Below are 25,350 nucleotides of genomic sequence, written 5' to 3' on the forward strand. Positions count from 1 at the left end.
CAAAACTCAGGAGACTGGTGGTGTTCCTGTTACTGCTGTGACACTATGCCTGAAAAATGACTATGTTGTAAGGAGTGGGACCTGCCCAATGTTCAGCTTTCAGACTGAGGCTTGGTCAGACACAATAAAATTCGGGCCGCATCGATTGCAAAGGTAAAGAAAACATTATATTTCTTTGTAGGGTCCTTTCCAGTCACTTGTTAAACAATCTGAGCCTGTTAGTAGCAAAAGCAAGCACTTGAAGCGCGCGCAACGTTACACTGAAGCTGCGCAATTGCCCTTGCAGCTCGTTTCGCGGCTACTGGTTATAACGCTCTCACTCAATGCTGGAGCAGTTTCAAAAATTGCTGTCCCCATTACTCACTTAGACTCATAAAATATAAAATAGTGTTCAGGTTACAGAAGTTCCCCATAATCATTTCAATAAAGCATACAAACATAAATGTTTGGCCTAAGTAGATAAGTAATAATGATTATCTTTGTCTCTCCATTTCTCTCTCCATCCCTCTTCATGTTTGATTCTTTCTTTTTTCCATATTGTCCCCTTCCTTCTTCCACTAATGTTTTGTCCCTTCCTCATTTATTATTTACTTTTCCGCCTTTCCCTCCTCCTTTCCATGTGTTCATCCACATGTCTCTATGCAGGGAATCTGGAGTTGCATTCATGGAGTCCACATTGACATGAAGAAAAAGTCAGATCTTGACTTTAGCCCCCAGGACAAAATGCTAAAACTCATTAAATCGGCCAAACAGATGACCAACATGTCTAACCTGGGTGGCTCCCACATGAATTCACCCAAACGTGAGTTCATGCACTCGGCTGGTCCCATGATCATGGACATGATGGCAGAGAAGGGCAACTTTATTTATGCTGACAACCGAAGCTATGCTCCCAAAGACATGATCTATGGAGACACTGGTGACCTGCAGTCTTATCTTGCTAACCGCCACAAAGACCACCTTAACAACTACATCTTCCAGGGAGGCCAGCATCCTCTGACCCTGAATGACGCCAATCCAAACACAGTAGAAGTGGCTGTGAGTGCTGACTCCGTCCAGACCAACGCCAAGCCGCCCCGGACGCTGTGGAAGAAGTCAGTGGACACGCTTCGTTCTGTGCCTCCTGGGCCCCCTCCAATGCCCGACATGCTGATGCCGGACCCACGAATGTCGATGAAGACACAGCGCTACCTCCCTGAGGACGCAGCCCACTCTGACATCTCCGACTGTTCCAGCAGGGCAGCCTCCTACAAGGACCCAGAAAACAACAAGCACCTGAAGCCCAAGGACAACTTAAAAAAAAGATCGGTGACGTCAAAATACCCAAGGGACTGCAGTGAGGTGGAGCTGTCCTACTTAAAGACTAAGCAGGTCACCGGCGTACCCAACCAAACCGGGAGAGGAGGAGGAGGAGAGAAAATTTACACCATCGACTCTGACCGAGAGCTGAGCCTGCACTCAGACCCCATTCACTACCGCGAGAGTCGCGGCCTTGCTGCCGATGATTTGGATTATCCCGAGATCTACTCCGACCACAGTGACAACTATAGGAAGTGTGAGCAGCCCATCATTCATCTGAACTCCTCGCCTTTGCATCACCCTGACTCAGATCTTCTACCTGACCCAGCTTACTCTAAACACTACAGCCTGAAAGAGAAAAACATTGCCCTGTCCCCACATGAAACCATTGATCGCTACAAACAGACACACTGCCGTTCCTGCTTGTCCAAAGTGACTGCTAGCTACCCGCCAGGAAGTGCGTACAATCCTACTGTACCTGCTGCAGCTTCTGCCACTCGCTCACCCTATAATCGGTGTGAAGCATGCCTCCACACAGCCAATCTGTATGACATTAGCGAGGACCAGCTCCTTGCAGACCCCTTGGTCAGTCCCACCTTGCACCACCAACAGCAGCAGCAACCAGACGAAATGTTTGGTCTGTATTGGCCGCAGACGGATGGGCCGCATGTTCAAAAGAGAAACCGATTGAGGCTGAGTCGTCAGCACTCCTTTGACAACATCATGCTAGAAAAGCCCAAGGATGTTGACCTTGGCCGACCTGCGCGCAGCGTCAGCCTCAAGGAGAAGGATCGCTTCTTGGACTCTGCATCTGACTCGCACTACGCGAACCTCTTTGGCATGCGTCCCTACTCCGGCAGACTGTTTGGCACCGGGTCCAAATCAATGCTGTTTAACCACAACCTGGAGGAGAGCAAGAGGAGCAAGTCCCTGTACCCGGCCCATGGCTCGGATAACCCTTTCCTCAGCCACTCGCTGAGGGACGACTCCAGCAGCAGACTGGTCCACGGGCGTAGCTCCTCTGATATTTACAAACAGCTGGCGGTGGCCTCGCCTGCAGCGGTCGTCGGAGCGGCCCCCGTCAAAACACGCAACGATGCGAACAATCTCCGCTCTTCCGTTAAATCCACCACTTCATACTGCTCACGGGACGGGCGGATAGCTAATGACATGTACAATAAAGAGCATGTGATGCCTTACTCAGCCAATAAGACTAGTGCATACCCGGCCCCACGTGGCGTCCTAAACTCAGCCCAGTTCAGCAATAGACGGGTGTATAAAAAAATCCCCAGTCTGGAGTCAGATGTTTAGTTGACATTTAAAATAATGTGTTCTCTCCTCCTTACTGCTCTCTGGGTTTGTATTATAATTTATCAACTATGTTATCCACAAAGGGATGCCATAGCCACACTACGATTTTCTTCTTCTCTTCGACATTGTAATCCAAAAGAACTCGTGCCCACTTGGGTATGACGGTACTACTACTACTCTCTTTGCAGATGATATCATCATTTTTGTCCATTCTCTGCCATGTACCAATGAGTTGGCTGCATGGCCAGCACGCTGCCATAAGGTGTCCTGGTGTAAAGGGGAGGGGAATCATTAACCCCGTATGTTTAAATAAGGTTTAGGAAATGGCATAGTCCCATTAGTGGGACAGAGAAGGCCTATGTTTCAGTAAAGGAGGACTCCTACAGGCGTTGTTGGGAAGGAGGCAGTTGATTTGTGATTGAAATGTGTGAGGAAGTGGTGAGGAGGATGGGAGAAATTATAGGAGAGGGAGTTAGAGAGAGAGAGGAGATAACCTCTCTTTCAACCCCTCCTCCTCCCCTTTTTCCTTTCCACCTCCACTGTCAAGCTTGCAGCTCTCTAGTTGAGGAGAAGAGGCCTGACAGAGAGACCAGATGGGCACGTTTGATGTCGCGGCCAGACATGGAGGCGTCCCAGGAGGGCAGAGGCGTCACAGTGAGCTAGTCCAACGGTCTGCTGCTTGTTACTCTGACAAATATGGCCACCGAGACACCTGGCAGTGCAAGCGGAGAGAGAGGGAGAAGGGAGATGAGCGGCTAAATGGCACAGAGAGGAGCCTCCAGTAGTTTTTGGCAGTAAGTTAGCCGTGTGCTTGGTTTTCTATGTAAAGCCCATGCTAAGGGACAAGATAGTGATGAGAAGCTGAGAGTAATGTAGGTGCTATCAATGAATAATGTTTACAGACTGACAGATAAAAAAGATAAACTGACAAAATGACTGATAGAAAAGGACACACAAGCAGGGAAACCTGAGGCAATTGATGGGCATTTCATTTACGGCTCTGCACATAGAAAAATAATTGCAAAGTATTGCTTTTTTATTCTATTAAACTATAAGATTTATTAGGGATTCTGGCATCCGGATCCCCCTATGTAGGATTTTAGTGTTTGCTTATTTGGTAGCACAATAGCCATTAGTTTTTAAAACTTCTCTCCCACATTTGCTTTTAAAAAAGCATAGCTTTCTGAAAAATACCATCAAGAGTAGTAGATTATTTTGCATGTGTTGATTTTTCTTTCTGTGTCAGAGAAGACAAAATACACACAAATACACTCTCAGACACATATTTTACATGTTTTTTGAAAAAGGGACTGTGTCTTGCCAGATTTGGTGGATGGATACTTGTACAATCGAAACCTTTATCCTTGACCTTTGTGCTTAGTAAATCAGTGTCATGCTGTGGCTCTCGCTGCAAAAAGAGCAAGAGAATGGTGGAAGGGAAGAGAGCAAAGAGGATATAAACAAGGGATGGGAAAAGGATGAAATGACAACTGTGTCCACCACCACCTTGTCTGACTTGGGGAGGGGGTGGGCGTTGATGTGATTTTGTCTTTTGACCTCCCTGCCACTGAGAAACAGGGTATTAGCTATAAAAACAACAAAAAAAACACTTCCTTCTTTCCTCCTTCCTTCTTCCCTTCCTCGATACATATGACACATCACTAGAGTGTTGGATAGAACTTCACCTTATTTCTTTTAGTTTTTGTAAAATTGAACTTTGGTTGGTTGGTTGGTACAGCAGTAGCAGAGCTATACGGTATCTAACCACCACAGTCTAACTGAGGATTGGGTTAACAATTATTGATCATCAATAAGTGTTGATCCACCGTCAACCAGGGCTCTTGAGGATCTGAAGACTACTTGAGATGGATCCCTTGTTTACCTTCATAGTGTTGTTTGGGTTGGGATGTGGGATGGGGCGGGCGGGGCAAGACGGAGAGGGGTGGAGCCGAGGAGGCTCCATTGTTATGTGCTCATCAATCATGTATCCATCATAGTGTGGAGTAAGTTGTGTGTGTGCATGGCAGAACTCGGGTAAGCTTGAACATTTTGTTCCTAAACTGATTGTTTATGCATTTGTTTGTTTGTTCTTTTTGATAACACTTAGCAGAAAAAGACTTGCACATGCACATTCTTCCATGTACACGCGTGCCCACGAAAACGCTTTCTTTTCTTTTTTTGTAGCATTACACTGTACAAATGTACAGTCAGAAGAAAAACCATGTAACCATGTTTAACTGACTGATTGATTTGCTTGATTGATTGGATTCACAAAGCCAAATTGTATCAAATAAAATACCTCAGGATGATTCTGTGCGTTTTGGGGGAGCTTCAACCGTAGCAACAGAACAGGACGCGGCGTAGATTTTTTTTGTAGAAAAAAAAATACGAAAAAAAAGAAAAAAAAAGAAAAGAAAAACAACAACGTGATTTCTAAGCGGCCACAAAAGCAGAATCAAACTTTTCTCCTTTTCGATGTTTACCAGTCCTAGGTCTTCCAGCTCAGCTCTTTGCCCGAGCTCATGCAACCCAAGTAAAGAGAGAAGAAGAGGAGGAGAAGGAGGGATGGCGGTAGGGGGCTTAGATCACTTTGCTCAGTCAAGGGGAGTGTGTTGCTCCTGAGCACCCTTAACAGAATGGAGGACGTTACTTGAACGTCCGAATTCTGAAAAGCTACCCTTCTACGGAATACTCAAACAGGAATCTCTCTTTTCTCTACATGGTTTTTAACGGCAGTCGACTGCATAAGCCACTGTGTTTCAATTGAAGCTCCATCTTTCACAACCACGGTCATATTGCCCTTTTGTACTCTTGGAATACTGCAGTGAACCTCTCCTTGCTTCCCAATCAGCTTACCTAATGTTGACTTGACGAGCAACATTTGTCTTTTTTTGCATCTTATCTGCATATTTATTATTATTATCATATTTATCTCCACATGCTGCTTGCGTGAGCTGACAAGTGAACAATATGCACATGTAAAAAAAAAATATCAAACGGCACCCTCGCGTTTTATGAACTCATGATGATTTGTTCGATTTGTTCTACTTTTACAGAACTGTCATGTAAACTGATGCTGTTTTATGTTCAAAAACACACACACACACAAACACACACACACACACACACACACACACACACACACTCAGACACACCCTTGTGATGACAACCCTGCTCTTTTTAATGACAAAAATGTATTTTAATTACATTTAATGATAAATAATGAGGTGATGGCATGCAACCCCAGATGTAACAATTTTAATGTTTTATGTTTATTTTTTTTGTTTGTTATTTTTGTTATGATGTTATGATCACTAATGCGTTGTAACCAGGTGTGAGTATATACATATTTGAGAGAAAAAAATTATCTATGTTTAACACGATGAAGATGCTGCTGCTGTTTTGGGGGAGAAGGCGAGGACCTGACCCTTAGTGCAACTTCCTCATTGGCCGACGGGTCATTATCAGGCCTCGTCGAGCCCAATGGGGTCGCGGGTCAGGGGTCAGGGCTTGGTTCAGTATGGCGGGACATCCTTGCTCTTCCTCCAATGGCAGGTGAGAATTACTGTATCACCAGCTCTGCTTCTCTCTTCCCTCTCCTTCATGTGTAGTCAGGACTTCAACTGTAAAGAAGATAAAAGAAAAAAAGCAACCCTCTACTTTGAGTCTGCTATCCCTCCAAAGATACGAGACCTCTTTCTTTATGGTTTGCTGTAAGAATAGAGCTTTTTTTTAAACTAATACTTCCTCAAAGACTTTTAAGGAACTATTTTGAATATATTTAGAAATGACACCTGTATACATCGCTTGTAAATTCATACTGGAATACATCATCATGGAGAATTATAAATGATAAAGAGTAAAAACAATATTTTTTGTGTGAATTTCACAGGAGCTCTTCTGTACAGTGGCACTGTTTCTCTCTCTCTCTCTCTCTCTTTCTATCTATCTCTCTCTCTCTCTCTATCCCTCTCTCTGTAGAGCGACTAGAATAAAACTTCACCATTCACAAGGTTTGCTGTCCTGTCAAAATTCGCAATATACACACCAGGCTCCGTGTCTGCCTCACCTTATGAGAAAGTAATTGCTTTTGTCAGTTGATGCTGACGGATTATTTCACAGGTAATGACAAAAAGTGCCGTCCGATTTTCCATCGCCTCCATTCATTGTTTTTTGCAGCTGAAGATATTGCTTTTACCTTCAGTATACATCAATACACATTGAGGAGGAAATATGAGGGGTTTTATTATGAAAAGCATAAGCTTGGAAGACTTTTTATGGGATTTTAAAAACTCAATGTTTTTTTTACCTCATTTTCATTTAGTGGATTAAACCCAATCTACCTTTTAGGTAAAATACATTTCTACAATTACGACAAGCTGGAAGCCAGGATATAAACAATTAAAGCTTATTTTAATCATTAATTAATGGTATCCATTTATTATTTCCCACTACACAAATTAATATAAAACCCCAACTCCCCAGACTTTGGAATACTGTTTAAAAAGTAATTAAAAAGAAAATACATCAAATTCAGAATTCAAAGTGTATATCTACAAAAACAAAACAAGCTTTATAAGTTTGAACATAAATACACTGTCTTTGAGTTTTCAATAAAACATTTCACTAAGGATGAGCAAATTATGTCACAGAATTCATAATCGGTTTTATGTATGTTCTCGGCACATCCACATTTTTTGTAATCGTGGGTCAATTGAAATATCCATTTACTGCAACCACAGTCCTCCAACCCATACGACCACATAGAGTGTTTGTTCCTCACCTCTAATGCGACCCACAGGATCCTGTCCTAAATTAACTCTACCCACATCCTCAGACCAAACATTATAAACACTTAAAATGAAGCGGTTACAATTAGGCTTACATGTGTGACTTTCAACCAAGCAGCAACGTTCTGTAAAATGATAGGCTGAGACAGAAATTCCCAAAACTGCAGTTCCTTGAATGACCACTTGAGGCTGGTTCCATTAGCAACCCAATCCCCATAGACGTCAGTCAGTGCGTTTACATGCCTAGTTTAATCAAGCTATGCTTAAAAATCGATATTGGCATCTGATAGGACTTCTGTCCTTGTCCCAGTTTACATGCAACTGAGAAAATCAAATAACTGACGGGAACGTGTCCTCCTCCTCAACACTGGGTGGCGATATGCGTCGTTTCAGGGGGTTAACACAGCCCCCTTTCCCTTTCGTTGACTTCAGTTTGAAACTTTGTGCTGTCGCTAATGACCGGCGACCGGCTAATGCGACCGGCTAATGTGCAACCGGTTAATATGCGCCCGGCTAATGTGCAACCGGTTAATATGCGCCCGGCTAATGTGCAACCGGTTAATATGCGCCCGGCTAATGTGCAACCGGTTCATATGCGACCGGCTAATGTGCAACCGGTTAATATGCGACCGGCTAATGTGCAACCGGTTAATATGCGCCCGGCTAATGTGCAACCGGTTAATATGCGCCCGGCTAATGTGCAACCGGTTAATATGCGCCCGGCTAATGTGCAACCGGTTAATATGGGCCCGGCTAATGCTTTTTTCAAGTGTCATGTAAACATACTGAGTGATAAAATCATTAATTTCTTCCAAATGTCCATGTGTGAGAATTACGATTTGGCTATGGTAAAGATATGGAACAATTTTTAAGCCGCAGAATGATGTGTGACAGGACACATGACATGCCCACCATCTGGATCTCTGCTACATCCTGCACTTGATGTATATAATGTGCTGCAGAATACATCAATAAGAATACTGTTATTTCCTGGTAATACTAAAATGTTAAGACACTTCACTTTAAAGGATGGACCTTCTTAGTTAGTGATGTCTATTCACCAGGTATAGGTTAACAATGCATTCGAGTGTTTGATCATTTAGTCACTTATATCAGTATGTTTTGCCTGATCAAAAGTATACAAGACCTAAACCAAACCTTTTTAATGTTTCAGTTTTGTCAGCCATGATTTTTACATGACATCAAATTTTAACATGAAATCTTTATAGCTTGTCATTTACACTGAGCTGATGATATTAAAGTGTGACGTCTTTGGGTATCTCGTTGGCTCGGCTGAATCACTGCAAAATCTAGCCATAAACCTACAAAATGATATCTTAGTGAGAACAAATGACTGATAATGCTGAAACTTATAGTATATAATAATGCCTTCTATCAAAAAGTTTCTTTCTCCTGTGTTTGTATGTTGTAAGTTGCATGCACAGGTACAGGTGGAAGTGATGCCTGAGAGGTCTTTGTGACCGCACACTGACCTTGTACACATTGTGCATGTGTGTGTCTGTCTAACAGAGCACCAAGAGGCCATTTGGGCTCCAGCTACATTTACCATCTGCCATATTCCTTCTTTCCTTCCCCCATGCCTTACACCTCTAGCTCTTCCTCTATACATGCATTATGTCCCATCTGTTTTCTTCTGTCCATGCACCGTTTTGCAACACCTTTCTCTTCCATAATCATCCTTTTTGCCACTCCGTTTCCCTTATTACTGCTCTTTTCCATCAATGCCAATTTCTCTACAACTTTCTCTTAAATAAAAAGAAAGAAAAAAAATCACTGGTGGTTTGATCACTTCTCTCCTTCTCTTCTATGTTTATAAGTTGCTAAAAGGTCATTTTAGATCAGCTCTGGAACTTGAAAATGTGTGGAATCAATAAGACTAATTAATTTGTACACAGAGCTCCCACGCCATGTGACTCATTTTGTTCAAGGAGCTGGAGTTCACTGTGCACTTTCGGTCAAAGGACATTAAACTATATCACAAAACCTGTTGGATTATACATTAATGCCCCCGAGGTGTTTTTCATTAGTGCTAAAACAGAAAACATTGCAGACCTGCTGTATGCATGTAGGCTCAAATATACTTGCTTTTAACTACACAAACGATGACATCAGCCTCGCATATCCTGCGTTGGTTTGGAACGTTGGCTGTGCACATTCTCAGAAATTAAGGATACATGCAGTCAAGATGTAATATTTATGTAACCACTAGGAGCAGCGTAAAGCTGTATTTACCAGTACATCCATACAAACAAGATCTCCAACATAAACAGCACAGGAAGTTGTGTATCAGTACCACAAATTATGGCACGTAGGTACGTATCGCGGCTCGCGGTAAACAGGACGTTCTAAAAATAGCACACACGTATGGTCCAGGGTTGTAAAAAGGCTGCTGTTTCGGTGGATTTACGTTGTAAAAGCAATGACCTAGGTTAAGGGCAAAAAACTTCTGGTGAGGTCTTATAAAAGACAGTTTAAACAGTAAATAATAGTACGGAAATGCCGGAAATTAAATAGCTACAAGGGTCACGTGACTACCGCAAGTTATGTTATGTTAAAAAACATGATTCACGTAACAGGAAGTGAACGTGATTGGGAGTTCACCATTTGTTCAACCTATCCACCAACCCAACCTCCTGTTGAAGGTGGACGCATCACAGCGCTCGGTGAAATACGTCAATATAACTTGTTTTTCGCTGCCTGTACACACAACCTTTATTGACGTTTTTGATGGGAAAACTGGCTGTTTCATGCACAGCTGAAAATTATGGAAAAACAGAGTGGGGACAGTGCCGATGGCGTGTTTTTTCCACCAATCATCAGGCTAAACAGTTTTATCAATCGCCGTTTGCCTTTTACGCTACTGTGATCTGATAATTTAATAACAGTAGATCAACCTCCTCAAGTGCCATGTTTGTTTAAACTAGTGCAGTTCCCGTAGGAAGTATATATTCATATAGTGGGAGATTAAGTAGATTTTCAATCATGGCCAAATAATGTTGCAACATAAAAAGCGAATAAAGCTAAATCTCCGCTTAGCATGCTATTCGTGAATAACAAAATGTGCACATTACATGCAGAGCACAACGTCTGCAACTCCATAAAACACTTACTTTTCATGAGGTACGGCACCATCCAGCACATACACATTGAACATTGATATTCGCTGGAAACTATTTGAATAATTTTTTTTTTACCAAGTATTTATTGGTGTTCATATGTATTTACACATCTTTTAGTTTACATCAGATTTTTCTGTTACATACATATGAAAAACAACCAAACAAAGTTATCATGAAATGTATTGACTGAACACTGAACAGTTAAACAAATAACAGTTTGGCAAACTGGTCTGCTTCTGACATTCTTCTAAATCACAAATACACTTGGAAAGTCATGAGGTAGCATAGTTTGACAATGTTTCACATTGGTAGAATTAAGTATTTGCTTACAGGGCCCCATCTTGTTGTGAAAATGTCCATCTTAAGATCAAAAATCGAACCTTGTAGCGCACTTTAAAACTCTGAAAGATAGGTAGGTTAAATAGACTTACTTAAATCCAGAGTGAATTGTGTTACTGACCAGGTGTAGGCCTATCACACAATGGGGCGGAGCTCCCCTAAAAGGCGTCCGATCGGAAAGAGTGCAATGCCGCAACATGTCCTACGTAAATAATGATATTTTGAAAAATGAATTAAAAAATCTTCAAAATCGAGGATAAACACCTTCGTGCCATGCGCAAGCCACATACTAAATCTGAGGTCAGTCTGACTAACAGTCAGCGAGATATGCCCTAGACACACACACACACACACACACAGGCGCTTCTTGCTTTTATAGATAGATTACACCATGCACATTCGGAAGCTCTACTTCAGTGTTTAATTTGATTTATGTGGTGCTCCTTCTAGAGGAATCCTCCAGTACACGTTGTACATAGGCAAGTATGTGAACATAACATTCATGTTGCAACCAGTTGTCTACTTGTATGAGTGGTTCAAAAGCAAGTATATTTGAGCCCATGGAGACTCCTCCTGACTCTGATTGGTTGGATTCCTTCAGGCACGGTAAAATTTTTCAATGTAATTAGAGCACAAGGAGGAGCCTGAGGAACCAGATTATCTTTCTCATGTACGGATATAACAATTCAGCAAACATGACTGTTATCTGGGTTATTTTTATACCTACTGAACCTTTAAATGGTTCCATTTGTGAAGTGTGAAGAGCCTTTGTTTCTCAACTGTTAATGTTTCATAAAATGTATTGATTTTTGTGAAAGTCCCCAAGACATAAGGTTGTTTTTTGATTGAAATATCATGATTGCGCTCATACACTCACAACTAAAGAGCTCCCGGCAATCTATCTCAGAAAATGACTAAAAAGAACACGACACATGATGGAATATCCCCCTTCAGCTGTTTTTAAAAAATGCTATGAAATAACTTTGTCAGAGACATTTATAACATTAATACAAGTAGACGAAGATTCTCAACACCCATCATGCATTTTGGTGTAATAGAAAACTCAACACCCTGCTCAGAGGCGGGTTTCAGAATGAGTGGCATGTTTTCTAACGTTACCTGATTGGTGAAGAGCCAGAATCGGCACATTTCAGAGATCTCGACGCTTGGTCTTCATCCGATCTAATCACTTCTACCCAATCAATCTTCCCCAGCCCTTTGGCCCTCATTTCAACTTTAATACCCTTGTGAGACAGAGCAAAGGGACAGCTAGGTCTTACTCATCATCATTTTTCGCTGATGTTCCAGTTCAAATACGGAGCCGGAGTGTGGCGAGCGCGGACACCTCGCTGGATTCGCTGGTCAGAAGTTGTGTCTGTGTGTGAGAGACAGCCGTAGAGATAGCCACAGGCAGAGAGGAGGGGCGGTAATTGAAATGGGGGTGTCATTCATCAGATCACACAGAGTCAACAACAGTGTGTGGTGCAGGGGATTCTGTGTGTGTGTTGTTTGCGTGAGCCAGCTCAACAAAAAGACTGTGGCAGATCATTCTTCTTCTGCGGAGGGGTAGATCAAAGAAAGAGAAGAGGGAGAAAAGAGCACTCGTTTATTTTGTCATTCTCCATTCTCCTCTTTGGTCGTCAGAAAATCACCTCCCATTTGATTCTGGGAGACAAACAATTGGCACGGTCAGCACCCCCCCTCCTAACACCCGTCCCCAAGGCCCTCCCTGCTTGTCTGTGTGTGTGTGTGTGTGTGTGTTTGCTCATAGATTTTTCTATCAAAAGATGTTCCGCACCACACAATCCACCCGGTGGGAATCTTTAAACCTATCATATCTCTTCGAACACACACACACTCACACACGCACTCACCCCTGCAAACTAAACTCATAATTATTCTCAACTACTTTAAAGGAACCCAGGGAGGAAGAAATGAGTCTGATTATTAGGAGGAAAAAGGGATCAAAGTACTGTGGTTTAGCTCACTATACCTTCATATCAACGGTCTGCTCACACAAAAGGCCGTCGCCTTGAGAAGAACCTTTGAAGGGTGGATGTCGTCACACTTCTTTTAAAAATGAGATATTACTGGTTAGTTCACCTTGTGTGCTAGAAAAACACAAGAAGCACACATCTGTTCACATGGAGGTTAAATTATGAAACACTTTCTGCAAAATCGAGGATGATGTACAAAATAGTGGCCATGCATCTTTTTGCAAGACAGAAAGGTCTGGACAGTCTAGGACCACATGAGCAAAAGGTCACTTCAACTCCATTGATGGACTGTGCACATGGACAAGTGTTTATTGTATGGATATACATTTAAAAAAACCTTAAATGCTATGGACGCCGATTACGTTATTATTAACACTGAACGTAAGATGTTAATGTTAGCCTTTGTTGTAAGGTAATGCTAGCCCGCTAACACAAGCCCGGTAACGCTAGAAGACGAAGATTACTTTATTAATCCCACAATGGGGAAATTCAACCTCTGCATTTAACTCATCCTTTTTTTTACACACAAGTGAACACACCATGCAAGGAGCAGTGGGCAGCACATTACTGCTCCCGGGGAGCTGTGCAGGGGGGGGTTAGGTGCCTTGCTTAAGGGCACTTCAGTCCTAGACCTGGGGAGATGGGGAATCAAACCAGCGACTCTCCAGTTACAAGCCCAATTCCTAACCTCTAGGCCACGGACTGCCCGCTAACACAAGCCCATTAACGCTAGCCCGCTAACGATAGGTGCCAACATGAGCATGCTAATACTAGCCCGCTAACGCTAGCCCGTATCAATCACATTTTAAGCAAATAAAATAAAACTAGTTGGTCTTGTTGGTCACAATACTCCCGCCCCCAGCCCATGAGGTAAGTGGTTCATGGTTCAAGACCAGCAAAGAGTTCGTGCCGCTCTGGAACCAGTTTTTTTTCTGGCTAAAGCGGTTCTTTGGCAGTTGAAAAGCGAGGAACTGGTTCAAGATTAGGCACTGGCTCCGAACTGACCCTGGAACTGCTTTGGATGAAAAGGGTAAGGGAAAGCAATAAACTTACTAAAGATACCGTTAACCGCCAACTCAGTTTGTCGTAACAACAGCAGGAGAAGCTGCAACTGTTAGCTCGTCCTAAGACTTTTGGGATGTAATAAGCAAACTAATTATATGGAAGAAAATATGAGTCCCTTGAAACATTAACAATGCAGTTTCATTGCATCGGAACATATTTTTTCAGGACCTGGCCGCCTGGGTGCTGAGCAATCCCAATAATTGAATGTTGTCAGTCACGATGATGCCACCTACACTCCACATTAACATCAATGGTTCTCAAAGGCTCAAGCCAAACAGAAATAAAGACAACTAAATCAGGTACTGTAGAGTCTTTGAGGCCTTGTTTTCACAGCTGGCAGCACCTGTTGACCATCATGTTAATTAGGTACTGGGGCAAGGATAATCCCAAACCAGTGTACCAGTTGATATAACTACTACTGTAATAAAGTTTTTCAGAGGGCATCTCCGCCTGCTTATCCGAGCCATATTAAAGTGGTGATATTATGTTTAATTTATTTTTTATTCATAATTTAACTATAATTACACAGAATTCCTTTGACACTTCATATTATATGTACTTCTTCATGTACTTAGTACTTAGTTAGTAACTTTGTGTGTGTGTGTGTGTGTGTGTGTGTGTGTGTGTGTGTATGTGGTTTGAGCTTCGACATGCCACTTGTTTTATTTAAGAGTTGGCAGTTTTTCCACTCACTAATAATTTCTGTAGCTTTAAGCTGCAGACACTTGTTAACTACTACAACTTATGGCGGCCTACAGGCAACATTTGCCCAGACTTTTAAAATGTAATTGAAAAGAGGATTTAAGAAAGCTCTCCTCGAAAGTGTCAGAGGCAATTCTTGACTGGTTATTTTAATTTCACAGGAATTTAATGAGTCTGTAGAGGTCTTTGCTCCTAGCCCTTGTTAATATTGACCCGTGCTCACAGCAACTCTACTGCAGCTTTTTATTGCTACACTGATAGCAGTTTGTGTTATCACCACAGTTAATTCCTGCCCAACTGTCTTAGTGAATTTATTTCAAGGTTGTGAACTGCTTGCAGAATTGTGATGCTTTGCGTGTATGATTATATTACAGCTAAATTTCAGAATGACCATCCCCTAATGACTCAGTGAGAGGCGAATCCCGTAAAAGAGTAATCATCTGACTTTGAAATATGTCTTTGCTGGCATGGGCAGATTATGAGACTGAGGGCCCCTGGGCACAGACATGCAAAAGATCCCACCCCCTCTCCTGCATAGACACACAGACTTTATAGTTGTTTAGCCTCTTTGTGGTCATTTTGGTTCTTTTTGTAGTTGCTTTTTGTCTCTTTTTAGTCATTTTGTGTCTGTGTTCTCCCCATTCCTATAGTTGTTTTAGTGTTTATGCTCCTTTGTAGTTTTTTTTGTGACTTAGATATTTTTCTTTTTCATTTTCCTGTGGTTGTTTTGCCCTTTTGTAGTCACTTCGTATCTCTGCTTAGTCTTTTTGAGTCTCTTTGTAGTTGCTTTGTGTCTCTTCTTTGTCATTTTGTGTCTCTGTGGTTGTTTTCACTCTTTTTATACTTGTTTTAAGTCTCTCTGACTCTGTCTCTTTTTGGTCTCTGTAGATGTTGTGTGCCTTTGTCATTTTTCTGTTTGTAATTAATCTGGTGTCTTTGTAGTTGTTTCGTGGGTGGGTTTTTGTAGTTGCTTTGTGTCTGTTTTTAAGTCATTTTGTTTTTTGTGCCCCCCCCCCCCCCCCCCCCCCTTCTATAGCTGTTTTAGTCTCTGTCGTGTTTATGCCCCTTTGTAAAAAAAATAAATAATTACAATTCTGTGGTGTTGCCCTTTTGTAGTTGTTTTGCATTTTGTCATTAATGTAATTTTGAGTTTCTTCGTGTCTCTTTTTAGACATTTTGTTTCTCTTTCTGGTTGTTTTCACTCTTTTTATAAATTTGTTTAGTTTCTGTCTCTTTTTGGTCTCTGTAGATTTTGTGTTCCTTTGTAGTTGTTTTTTTGTGTTTTTGTAGTTGCTTTTTTGGGGTGTTTTGGTGTTTTTTGTGACTTTGTATAAAAAATCTACGGTTTGGCCCTTTTGTAGTCGTTTTGCATTTCTTTGTAGTTTTGTGTCTTTTTATAGTTGCTTTCTCTCTCATTTTAGTAATTTTGGATCTGTGTGAGGTTGTTTCCCGCCATTTTAAACATGTTTTGAGTCTCTCTGTGGTCTCTATGAAGCTGTTTAATATGTCTTTGTGGTCATTTTGAGTTTCTTTGTTGGTTTGTGTGTCTTTGAATGACATTTTGAAGGTGAAGGCCAGGAGCGTCCTGACACTTTGGCCCCTGGGTCTTTGCCCAGTGGGCTCTTTGAGTAATCCATCCATGTTTGTTCCCACAGTTTTTTTTTTTTTTTTTAGGTTTGCCCTTCTGCAGCAAACATTGGCCGCCCATTGTTTTTGCTATAAGGACGGTAATGGATTCTGATGTATGACTCAGCAAAGAGTGATGATGACAGGAGATGAAAGACAGATGGAGAAGAGAAATGGATGAATGGATGCAGGGATAAAATGTTTTGCGTTGTTAAGGTTAATGGATTTGTGATGCCGCTCACTGAGGATTGATGACAGCTTGTTGATGCCTGCTAATGGAAGAAGGAAGACAGAAAGGAGGGACAGGGGGACGATGGGATGGAGGGAGTAAAAAGGAAGGGAGTAAACAGGGCATTCGTACTGTCATTTAGAAACTTGGTCAAACTTACTGTGACACCGATCTAGCACCTGAGCCAAGCCGCCCAAATAACTGATACCTATTCTCTGTGTTTCCATACAATGTGTACACAATATTTGTGTGTGTGTGTGTGTTGGAGCAGGTGGGCCATAAAATGTAAAATGCTGTTGCACCGCTGTCTAACTCCATGAAAACTTGAGACTGTGCGTGTGTGTGTCTGTTTGTTATGTAATCTGTCTTCCCACTGTCTCCAGCTGTAATGTCAGTAATAAAGTTAATTGGGTCTTTGGTCCCTATTGCACAAAACATTTTTGGGGCCTGTGTCTGTGTGTGTGTGTGTGTGTGTGTGTGTGTGTGTGTGTGTGTGTGTGGTGTTGGCTGGTTTGTCTGCTTTCAAATAATGCTGAGACTCTAATTCACCACGGGGGAAATCTTGATCGAGAAAGAAACAAAAAGCTTAGCTTGTGATTTGTGTCTTTTATGAGGAAGTTGTGTGTGTGTGTGTGTGTGTGTGTGTGTGTGTGTGTGTGTGTGACTGTACAGTGTGACTTGAGGAACCCTCCCTCTCTCAGACATCTTTCAACAGGTTGGACTTGCAAGGTATTGACTAACACTAACTGGTGTAACTCAGCCGTTCTTAATGTCTCATAAATAAAGAATGCATATGTTAAACACTCTTATACTGAACAGGATGCAGCAGACTGACTTAGTAGAGTTTACTGTCACAGCTGTTTACAGCTGACCTGCTGTGACAGCCACATTAAAGACACTAAAAAAATAAAACTCTGGTGTTAACCTGCAAAGTCTCTTTACTGAACTGAAGCCATCATAGGAAGCATGTATTCGTATAGTGGGAGATTAAGTACGCAGCAATAGTGTTGGCTAATGTAACCTTAAATAACACAGAAACGATATCTTTCCGTCCATATTTTGCTTAGCTGTCAGTTGATAAAGTTTTGTTTTTACTGTTTTCAATGGATCAAACTGATGCTGAAGAAAGGGCTTAAATCACCGCTTAGCATGCTAATCATGAGATAGCACATTACGCAGTATGCTGCACTAAAAGTACATTAACATGAACCCAATTAGTTGATATACTATATTGCATGTAAGTATCTCATATCAAATGATTATGGGCATTACGCTAAGCAACATGAATGTCATCCCTGAGCTAGCTAAATCTCCGCTTAGCATGCTAATCGTGCTATAACAACGTCTGAAACACCATAAAACACTTACTTTAAACAAGGTACACACACCATCCAGCACATACACATTGAACATTGATATTTGCTGGAAACTACTAGAAAATTATTGGAAAATCGAACCTTGTAGCACACTTTAAAACTCTGAAAGATAGGTAGGCTAGATGAGATGAGTCAGGTGTGGAAATCCAGAGTGAATTGTGTTACTGACCAGGGATTAGACCTATCACACAATGGGGCGGAGCTCCCCTAAAAGGTGTCCAATCAGAAACAGTGCAATGCTGCAACACGTCCTAAGTCAATAATGATATTTTGAAAAATTAATTCAAAAATCTTCAAAACGAGGATGCACACCTTTGTGCCACATACGAAATCTTAGGTCAGTCTGAATAACGGTCAGAGAGCTATGCCCTAGACACACAGCCACACACACACACACACACACCCACGCTTCTTGCTTTATAGATAGATACTGTGCAAACAGCACATTAACAAAATGGAAGATAAGTCTATATTCTTGCTTTTATATTTCATTTTTTAAAAATGATACACTGCATAAAGCTCACAATTGGACTGTGTCTTACAACATGAGGTAACACCTATAGGCTGCGTCTGGAGGATTTACTTACACTGAATAATAAATGCCAGCCGAGGAAATTGGGGCTTCTATTATCCTCATACTGAGATTTAAAAGTGGAGGCTCTTGGTGTTTGTTGAGTAATTAATAAAAAGTAATTACAGCTGAATGAGGCCATGTGCCTTCAGTCTGAATCTCAAGTGCCACTGTTGTTTGAAGTATGACTGCGCTTCAGTTCTCATACAATGATTAAGTAATTACAGAGAAATGAAACATAGGAAGTTAACTGCCACTGTCTTTCTCTTGGTGTGAGTCTGCAGTGTGGCTGTTGTCAGCGTACCTGTTTTTAACCTGGAATCACCTGAGGGCCTAACTTTGTTTCAGAATAATCTAAATTGCATCAGGAAATTCAAAAGCAGATTACAAGCTTTTATTCTATTGTCCTTTTATAATAACCATGACTTTAGGACTTTATTGATCCCATAGGGAAATGTGTTTAAGCACATGTTTCAGCAGCACAGTGACGAGCTAAGAGGTCAGAAAACAGATAAGAACTATTTCAATTCAGTACATGAATTTAAAAAGAAATTAAACACCAGTGGATGAACGGGAATTTTATTTTTGCCTTGAGTTAATCGTGAGAGCTTGACCACAGAATTAACATCATCATGAAATTCACTGCCTTCTCCAGGAACCGTGTCTGGCCGCTAATGTGTTCAAAAGCAAACAACTTTTAAAATGCTTGTTTTCTGAATGGAGTTTGGATCGATCAATGCCATGCCATGCTGGGAAATCTCAAAGAATATGCAAATAATGTGAATCATGCATCTACGTGTTTCTGTATTGACTTTGTACATGCAACACACAATTGCAACACGGCATGATGTGAACTATATATACACCATACAGCAAGTATATAGGCATCAGTGGTGGAAAAAGTATTCAGATCCCTTACTTAAGTAAAAGTACTAATACTACACTGAAATTACTCCACTACAAGTAAAAGTCCTGAATTCAAAACTTAGTAAAATTACAAAAGTATCAGCATCAAAACGTACTTAAAGTATCACAATTAAAAGAGTGGTTATGCAGAATAAACCCCACTCAGATTGTTTTATTTATTCCAAATATATTACTGTATTTTTAGTTTTGATGCATTTATGTAAGCAGCATTTTAATTTTGTCCAGATAGGGCTCATTTTAACGACTTAATATACTGTTATGAGGTTAAATTTAAAAAAAATAAAAGTCTAATCGCTTTAATTTGGTCTTTTTTTTATGTAAAATTTTTACCTGGACAGAAACTAAAGCTGGCAGCTAACTGTAGTGGAGTAAACAGTGCATGCTTTGCCTCAAAATGTATTTAAGTAAAAGTATAAAGTTACATAAAATAGAAATACTCAAAAGTACAAGTACCTCAAAATTGTACTAAGTACAGTAGTCGAGTAAATGTACTTAGTTACATTCCATCACTGGTAGACATACATACACGGTTGCCCAAAGTTAGAATAAAATATTTTTTTACCTCTTTCCATGAAAAGATTGTGACAATGGGATTTATTAATGACAAATAAAGTGTATATCTTCTCAAAACTTTATGAATCAATCTCTTCCAAAGTGACTGAGACATTTAAATAGGAATAAACAAAGGACTGTGTCTGAAAACATTTTTCCAACTTATATATATAGTTATATTATATATATATATATATAGTTATATTATATATATATATATATATATATATATATATAGGAATGAAAGGTACTCTACACATAGAATACAATACATTTAATAATGAGCAGTCTATGTTATTATAGGCTTATGAAACATTGTAATAGATGCTGAAGACAATACCATGATATGACATGCAATAAAGTGATTTTTTTTAAAGGAACAATAACAACAAAGTTGCATTATAGTACTATGATGTAACAAAATAAGTCATTCAATGCAATGTAAAATAAAGTAGTGTTAGATATGTTGGAACATCTTATTACACCTACATGACAATGTACTGTGTTCAGTTTGCCGCCCTGGGTGAATGAGATGAGGTATGTTTGTGTATGTTTGTGTGATTGTAGACATGGTGGGAGTGGGATGTTCTCACTGCTGGTTTTGGCTCCTTCCACAGTTCCTGTTGTCTGCCTGAAGCGCTCTGTCTTGCACTCAGTCTGTGACTGAATGAGCCGTCCATCTGCCACAGAACATTTGGTTAAAGACAGTTAAAACATAACACTGAACACTGGCTTTTAGTTTCCCTTCCAAAACATGTGAAAACATTCATCATTTTTATTTTGTTTGTCCAGAGGCATCAAAAGAATGTTTGTACACTTTTTGCAAACGGATCATTTTCACATTTTGAAGGTGAGAAAATACAAGTTCAAAATTGGGGGAAAATGTTCCAAGACACCTAATAAATCTTCGTGCTGTGATAACAAGACTGAGGTTGTATTTGATGGCGTTTGGCAAGAATGGAGCCATAATACATCTACGTGTCACCATTGTCTGAGAAAACACCTCTTTGATGGAGATATTCACAGGAAAGAAAAAAAAAAAAAAATATATATATATATATATATATATATGTATATATATATATATATACACTACTGGTCAAAAGTTTTAGAACACACCAACTTTTCCAGAATTTAATTGAAAATTATGCAGTTTAATGTCTCAGTGTACTCTGAAATGAATGCACATTTGCAACATTTAAAATTCTTTATTGAGCATGATAGTGTTTTGAATGTAAAAAAAAATATTCAAAATCACATTTTATGTTGGACTAAAGGACTAAAAAAAGACACAAAAAGACAAAAAAAGACACCAAAAGACACAAAATGACTAAAAAAAAGACACCAAATGACACAAAATGACAAAAAAAAAGACACAAAATGACCAAAAAAAGACATGAAAAGAATTCAAAAATGGACAAAATAGCCCAAGACTCCATAGAGTTAAGTTGTTAACCAATTTCTTGTTCCCTGAAAAAGGCATACTTTAATTCTGAAATGTACATTATTTTTCAGTTTTGGTTAAGCTTACCTTTTTTTATTTACCTCTGGCAGTTCACCACTTACCTTTGTACCCTTTCAAGCTGTTCATTTGACTTGAACTGCTTGAATTTCAATAAAAAACTGGAAAAATTGGGGTGTTCTAAAACTTTTAGTGTATATATATATATATATATATATAAAACCTTGCTCCGTGTGTGTGATTAAGTGCTGCCTCATACACTTTGTAGACATGATGTGATTTTATTAATCTGTTCTGGTTGTGAGGCTGTAACAGCACTAAGAGCTTTAAAGCCCTACAGATTGACATTAACCTTCTCGGCGTCACCTCCAACACAGTTCCAGACCTTTTCATTTGTCATACTAGACTCAGTTGTACACCTGGGATTTTATTAGCCTTTAATAGCCCAGTCTGTACCACAAATCAAAAACTATGCTACGTGCTTTCTCCTTAAAATCGGACTTATTGACATTAACCTTTAATCAGTTAACCTTGACATGAAATGTAAAATATTATGTTTTTTTTACTCCATCCTTTTTCATTGGATAATGAGCATCTCTGTGCCTGGCCACACTTGGGATTAAACCACTGTTGCTCCTCAGGGCTCCTTATTAGGAATCAAAGGTAATCCAGAGGTACATAACATTGAATTCAAGTTTGTTTGGTTATATAAGTCTATCACTTACATAAGGATAGAACAGATAGCCCTTGGCTTGGAATCCAACTGTTTGTTTAACAAAGTGATGTCTAACTCAAAAAGTTGCCTTGCGGAAGATATTTCCTGGCATGGACCACACGTCTTCTTCTCCCCCTATGTAGTCCATTAAAACCTCCCTCGAATATCATCCTTCTGGCAGGGGGATATTAGCCTGGGGAAGCATGTCCTGGCTGACATGAGCAGGCTTGTTCCTCACAGCAGCCGCTGTTTCCACCAACAGCCATGTGTCCTGCTTTATGTGTCCTTGAGCAACATGCTGAAGCAGTGCTACCTGCTCCACTTTCTGTGTGTGTGGAAGCTTCGTATTTTCTGGCAGACAAAATCTCTCATGCAGGCATAATGGATACAGTGAAGTTCTGCTCAACATAAAAATAATGAAGATGAGTTTTTTTTTAGTTTTTTTTTTTTTTCTGCTGGGGATGAAGAGAACAGAGGGAGAAAAGAGCCCATGGGCACAAGCAACAAAACATGCAACAACAGCCCAATGTAGGCTAGCATCTGTGTTTGTGTATGTGTGTACACTTTCAAGGCAGATTCTGACTACAGCTGTGCCGAATGCACATTAAATGAAATGAAAGTTTTCTGGAGTTTCGGAAGGGTTTTTGTTCTTTCGACTCATCTGTCTTTTGTGTTGGTGCACAGTTTAGCCCAGCTCTTATTCTTTTGTATCCCGAACTTGACCTATCAATGTTGTGCATCTCCATAAAGGGCCCCATAAATCATCGCAGGTGTCCATAATGTGCCTGCAGGTAATTAATTGCTGTGGTCTTTGAGCCAAGCTGAGCTGAGTGCACAGGGATGAGACAGGAGTAAAATACACTGGCTTTTTGTTTTTATGCCGCCATTCCTTTATCCTTGATTTTCTGTCCATTTTCTTTTATAGCTCTAATTTCGTATTGTAAATGTCCTTCTTATTGTACAGACACAATCACCATGATTCGAGGAATTGCCTTCGGGTTTGCTCTGTATTACACAAAGCTTTCCCGAGCAGAAAGGGAGGCAGTGTCTTGCTCAATGACATTTCAGCAGGTTGAATGGCTGCTGTCACCGACACAGTCTGGCAGCTCACTACACTCTGACCATTTCCCACTTAGTGGGTTGATTTAGGGCAACTAAAGGAAACATTTGCTGAACAGAACAGACGGATGTGTGGGTTGAGTCCTTCTGGCATCTCTAGTGTGTTTTGATTGGAAGCTGATATCATTGGAAGCTTCCATTTAAATGCAACTTGTTTCAGTGCAAATGCCTGAAACAGAAGGCCAACAGAGACCTGGAGTGAAACTGGAACTTCTGGGCAAGTGGTTAGAAAACCTCATTGAAACCCCCACTTGCATTTGTAAGGCCTATACAACTGTCACTCAAATTTATGGCATCCAGAAAAGTAAAATGTTTAGGAACGGACAGTCATTTTTTTGGAAAACATTCTTTCTGCGCGTCTTGATTTTTAGCCTCCTTGAACACCATTTCCCATGAGCTCTCTATAATGGTTACATGTCACAGTTTGGGAAAGAGAATATGCTGCCTTCAAATGGGCCGGGTTAAGGCTACTGTGTTTGCGACAAGAGAGAGCCCCATTCTTGTGATATTCATGACCCTTTAATTGGAAGTTTTCTGAAGGATCCCAGCTCAAGAGCTGCAATGTGTTTACTAACGTTTCTAGAAATGACAGAGGCCATGGAAGTGTTAATCAACAAATAAGAGCCAGCAGACGGGTATTTAAAAAACAATTGAGTTTCTCAGAGTTTTACGAGGTGCACCCAAATGTGCCATGAAGTCCCTGTCGGCGCCCACACACATTACTTTTTGTTGTTTACATATGGTAGCTCACAGGAAAGGCAAAATTTACCACATCTGTGACTTTTTTTCATTTTTGTTTTGACTGAGACCCCTAGGGGCAGAACGTTACAAATAACATGTTTACATATTTTAGTTCGGTAGTGTTTTTTCTGTGTTATTTTATGTCATGAGGAAAATGTCGATATTCCCGTTGGCCTCAAACTTACCTCTTGACATTGTGCCTTTGTATGTCCTATGTTGCTAACTTGTGAAATTGTAAGCCTCAGTGAGTGGTGCTGACGTTGCTGTTGCCCAGCAGCAGTGTTCTTACACCCTGACCACTTGAACGCCGAGAAGGATATCTCGGACATGACCTCTCAGGTCGTAACCATGAGCTCACAAGTTCCATTTAAAGGCAGCACAAGTCTACGGGTGAGGAGGCACTGAGAAAAGAAGACATGTCTGTCATTACACACACAGGTTTGGTATATTATGAAAATGGACCAAAACCAAATAACAAAGAGGAAGGACGAGTTTGTTTCACCCCTTTTCTGTTTATTTTTTTTAGGCCTTGTGGTATTAAAAAAGTGATCACAAGGTAGCTGTCACTGTTCATCTTTTCGTGCTGTGCCCTTAAAACTGCATGATGCCTGTAAGGTTTTCTTTATATTCACTACAAAAAAACCAAAAATGCTTTTAAACATGTCTTAAAAGTTTCAGAAAAATAAAATGACGGAAAATAATAGATTATGACGGAATTCTTGTGAAAAAGTCCAGAAAAGTCTAACGCAACCTCTGTGTTAAATTTTCATGGGAAGATATGGAAAGTAAACCCCAGGAACACACTTCAATGACAGGAATGCTGAATGACAGATTGCACTGAGTTACAGAAGCTATTGAACAGAGGCTAGCTCGGACGTGATGCCAGGCTCTCAGTGGGTGTTAAAATTCAAATGGTGTCACTGCGCATTTGAGAGCAAAGCACGGCTTTATATTTGATTGACTCAGTGGCAAGCTACAACAAAAAGCAGGTGGCATCATGTGAATTGCCTCATAACTAAGCTTACAGTACCTTAGTGTTCCTGTCTCATCACATTGCCCTTGCAAATAGTGATAAACGAGCATGCTAGGGCTAGAGGCTAATTGTGCATCAGGCTAATCACTAACACCGCCTAATTACTTGTTGCTAAACTTGTAGCTCATATGATTTCATATCACTGAAACTGTGTGTGTATCTATACGTGTGTGTGTGTGACGGTGCATGGCTGCAGTGCAGGTGTGCGGCTATGTGAGCACTCATGTTTGATTAAAAATATCTAGCTTGATTGCGGCATACCACAGGGAGACTGAGGTGTTAATTGGCTGTGTGTGTGCATCTGTGTGTGTCTGTGTGTGTGTATAATGCGTGCACGTAGAGAGTCACAGCGCTTA

The 25,350-nt window shown here is 40.6% G+C and overlaps 1 protein-coding gene across 1 annotated transcript in view; it reads left to right on the top strand.

The window, feature by feature from the left end:
- The window catches only part of grin2aa (glutamate receptor, ionotropic, N-methyl D-aspartate 2A, a), a 206,997-nt gene extending 201,381 nt beyond the window's left edge, over positions 1–5,616 (top strand). Inside the window, exon 15 of the mRNA XM_059348942.1 lies at positions 646–5,616. Coding sequence (XP_059204925.1) covers positions 646–2,610 — 1,965 coding nt within the window. The 3' untranslated portion in view covers positions 2,611–5,616. The remainder of the gene's footprint in view (positions 1–645) is intronic.
- Positions 5,617–25,350: the final 19,734 nt, after the last annotated feature.

Source organism: Centropristis striata, chromosome 13 (assembly GCF_030273125.1).
Source record: "Centropristis striata isolate RG_2023a ecotype Rhode Island chromosome 13, C.striata_1.0, whole genome shotgun sequence".
NCBI lineage: Eukaryota > Metazoa > Chordata > Actinopteri > Perciformes > Serranidae > Centropristis > Centropristis striata.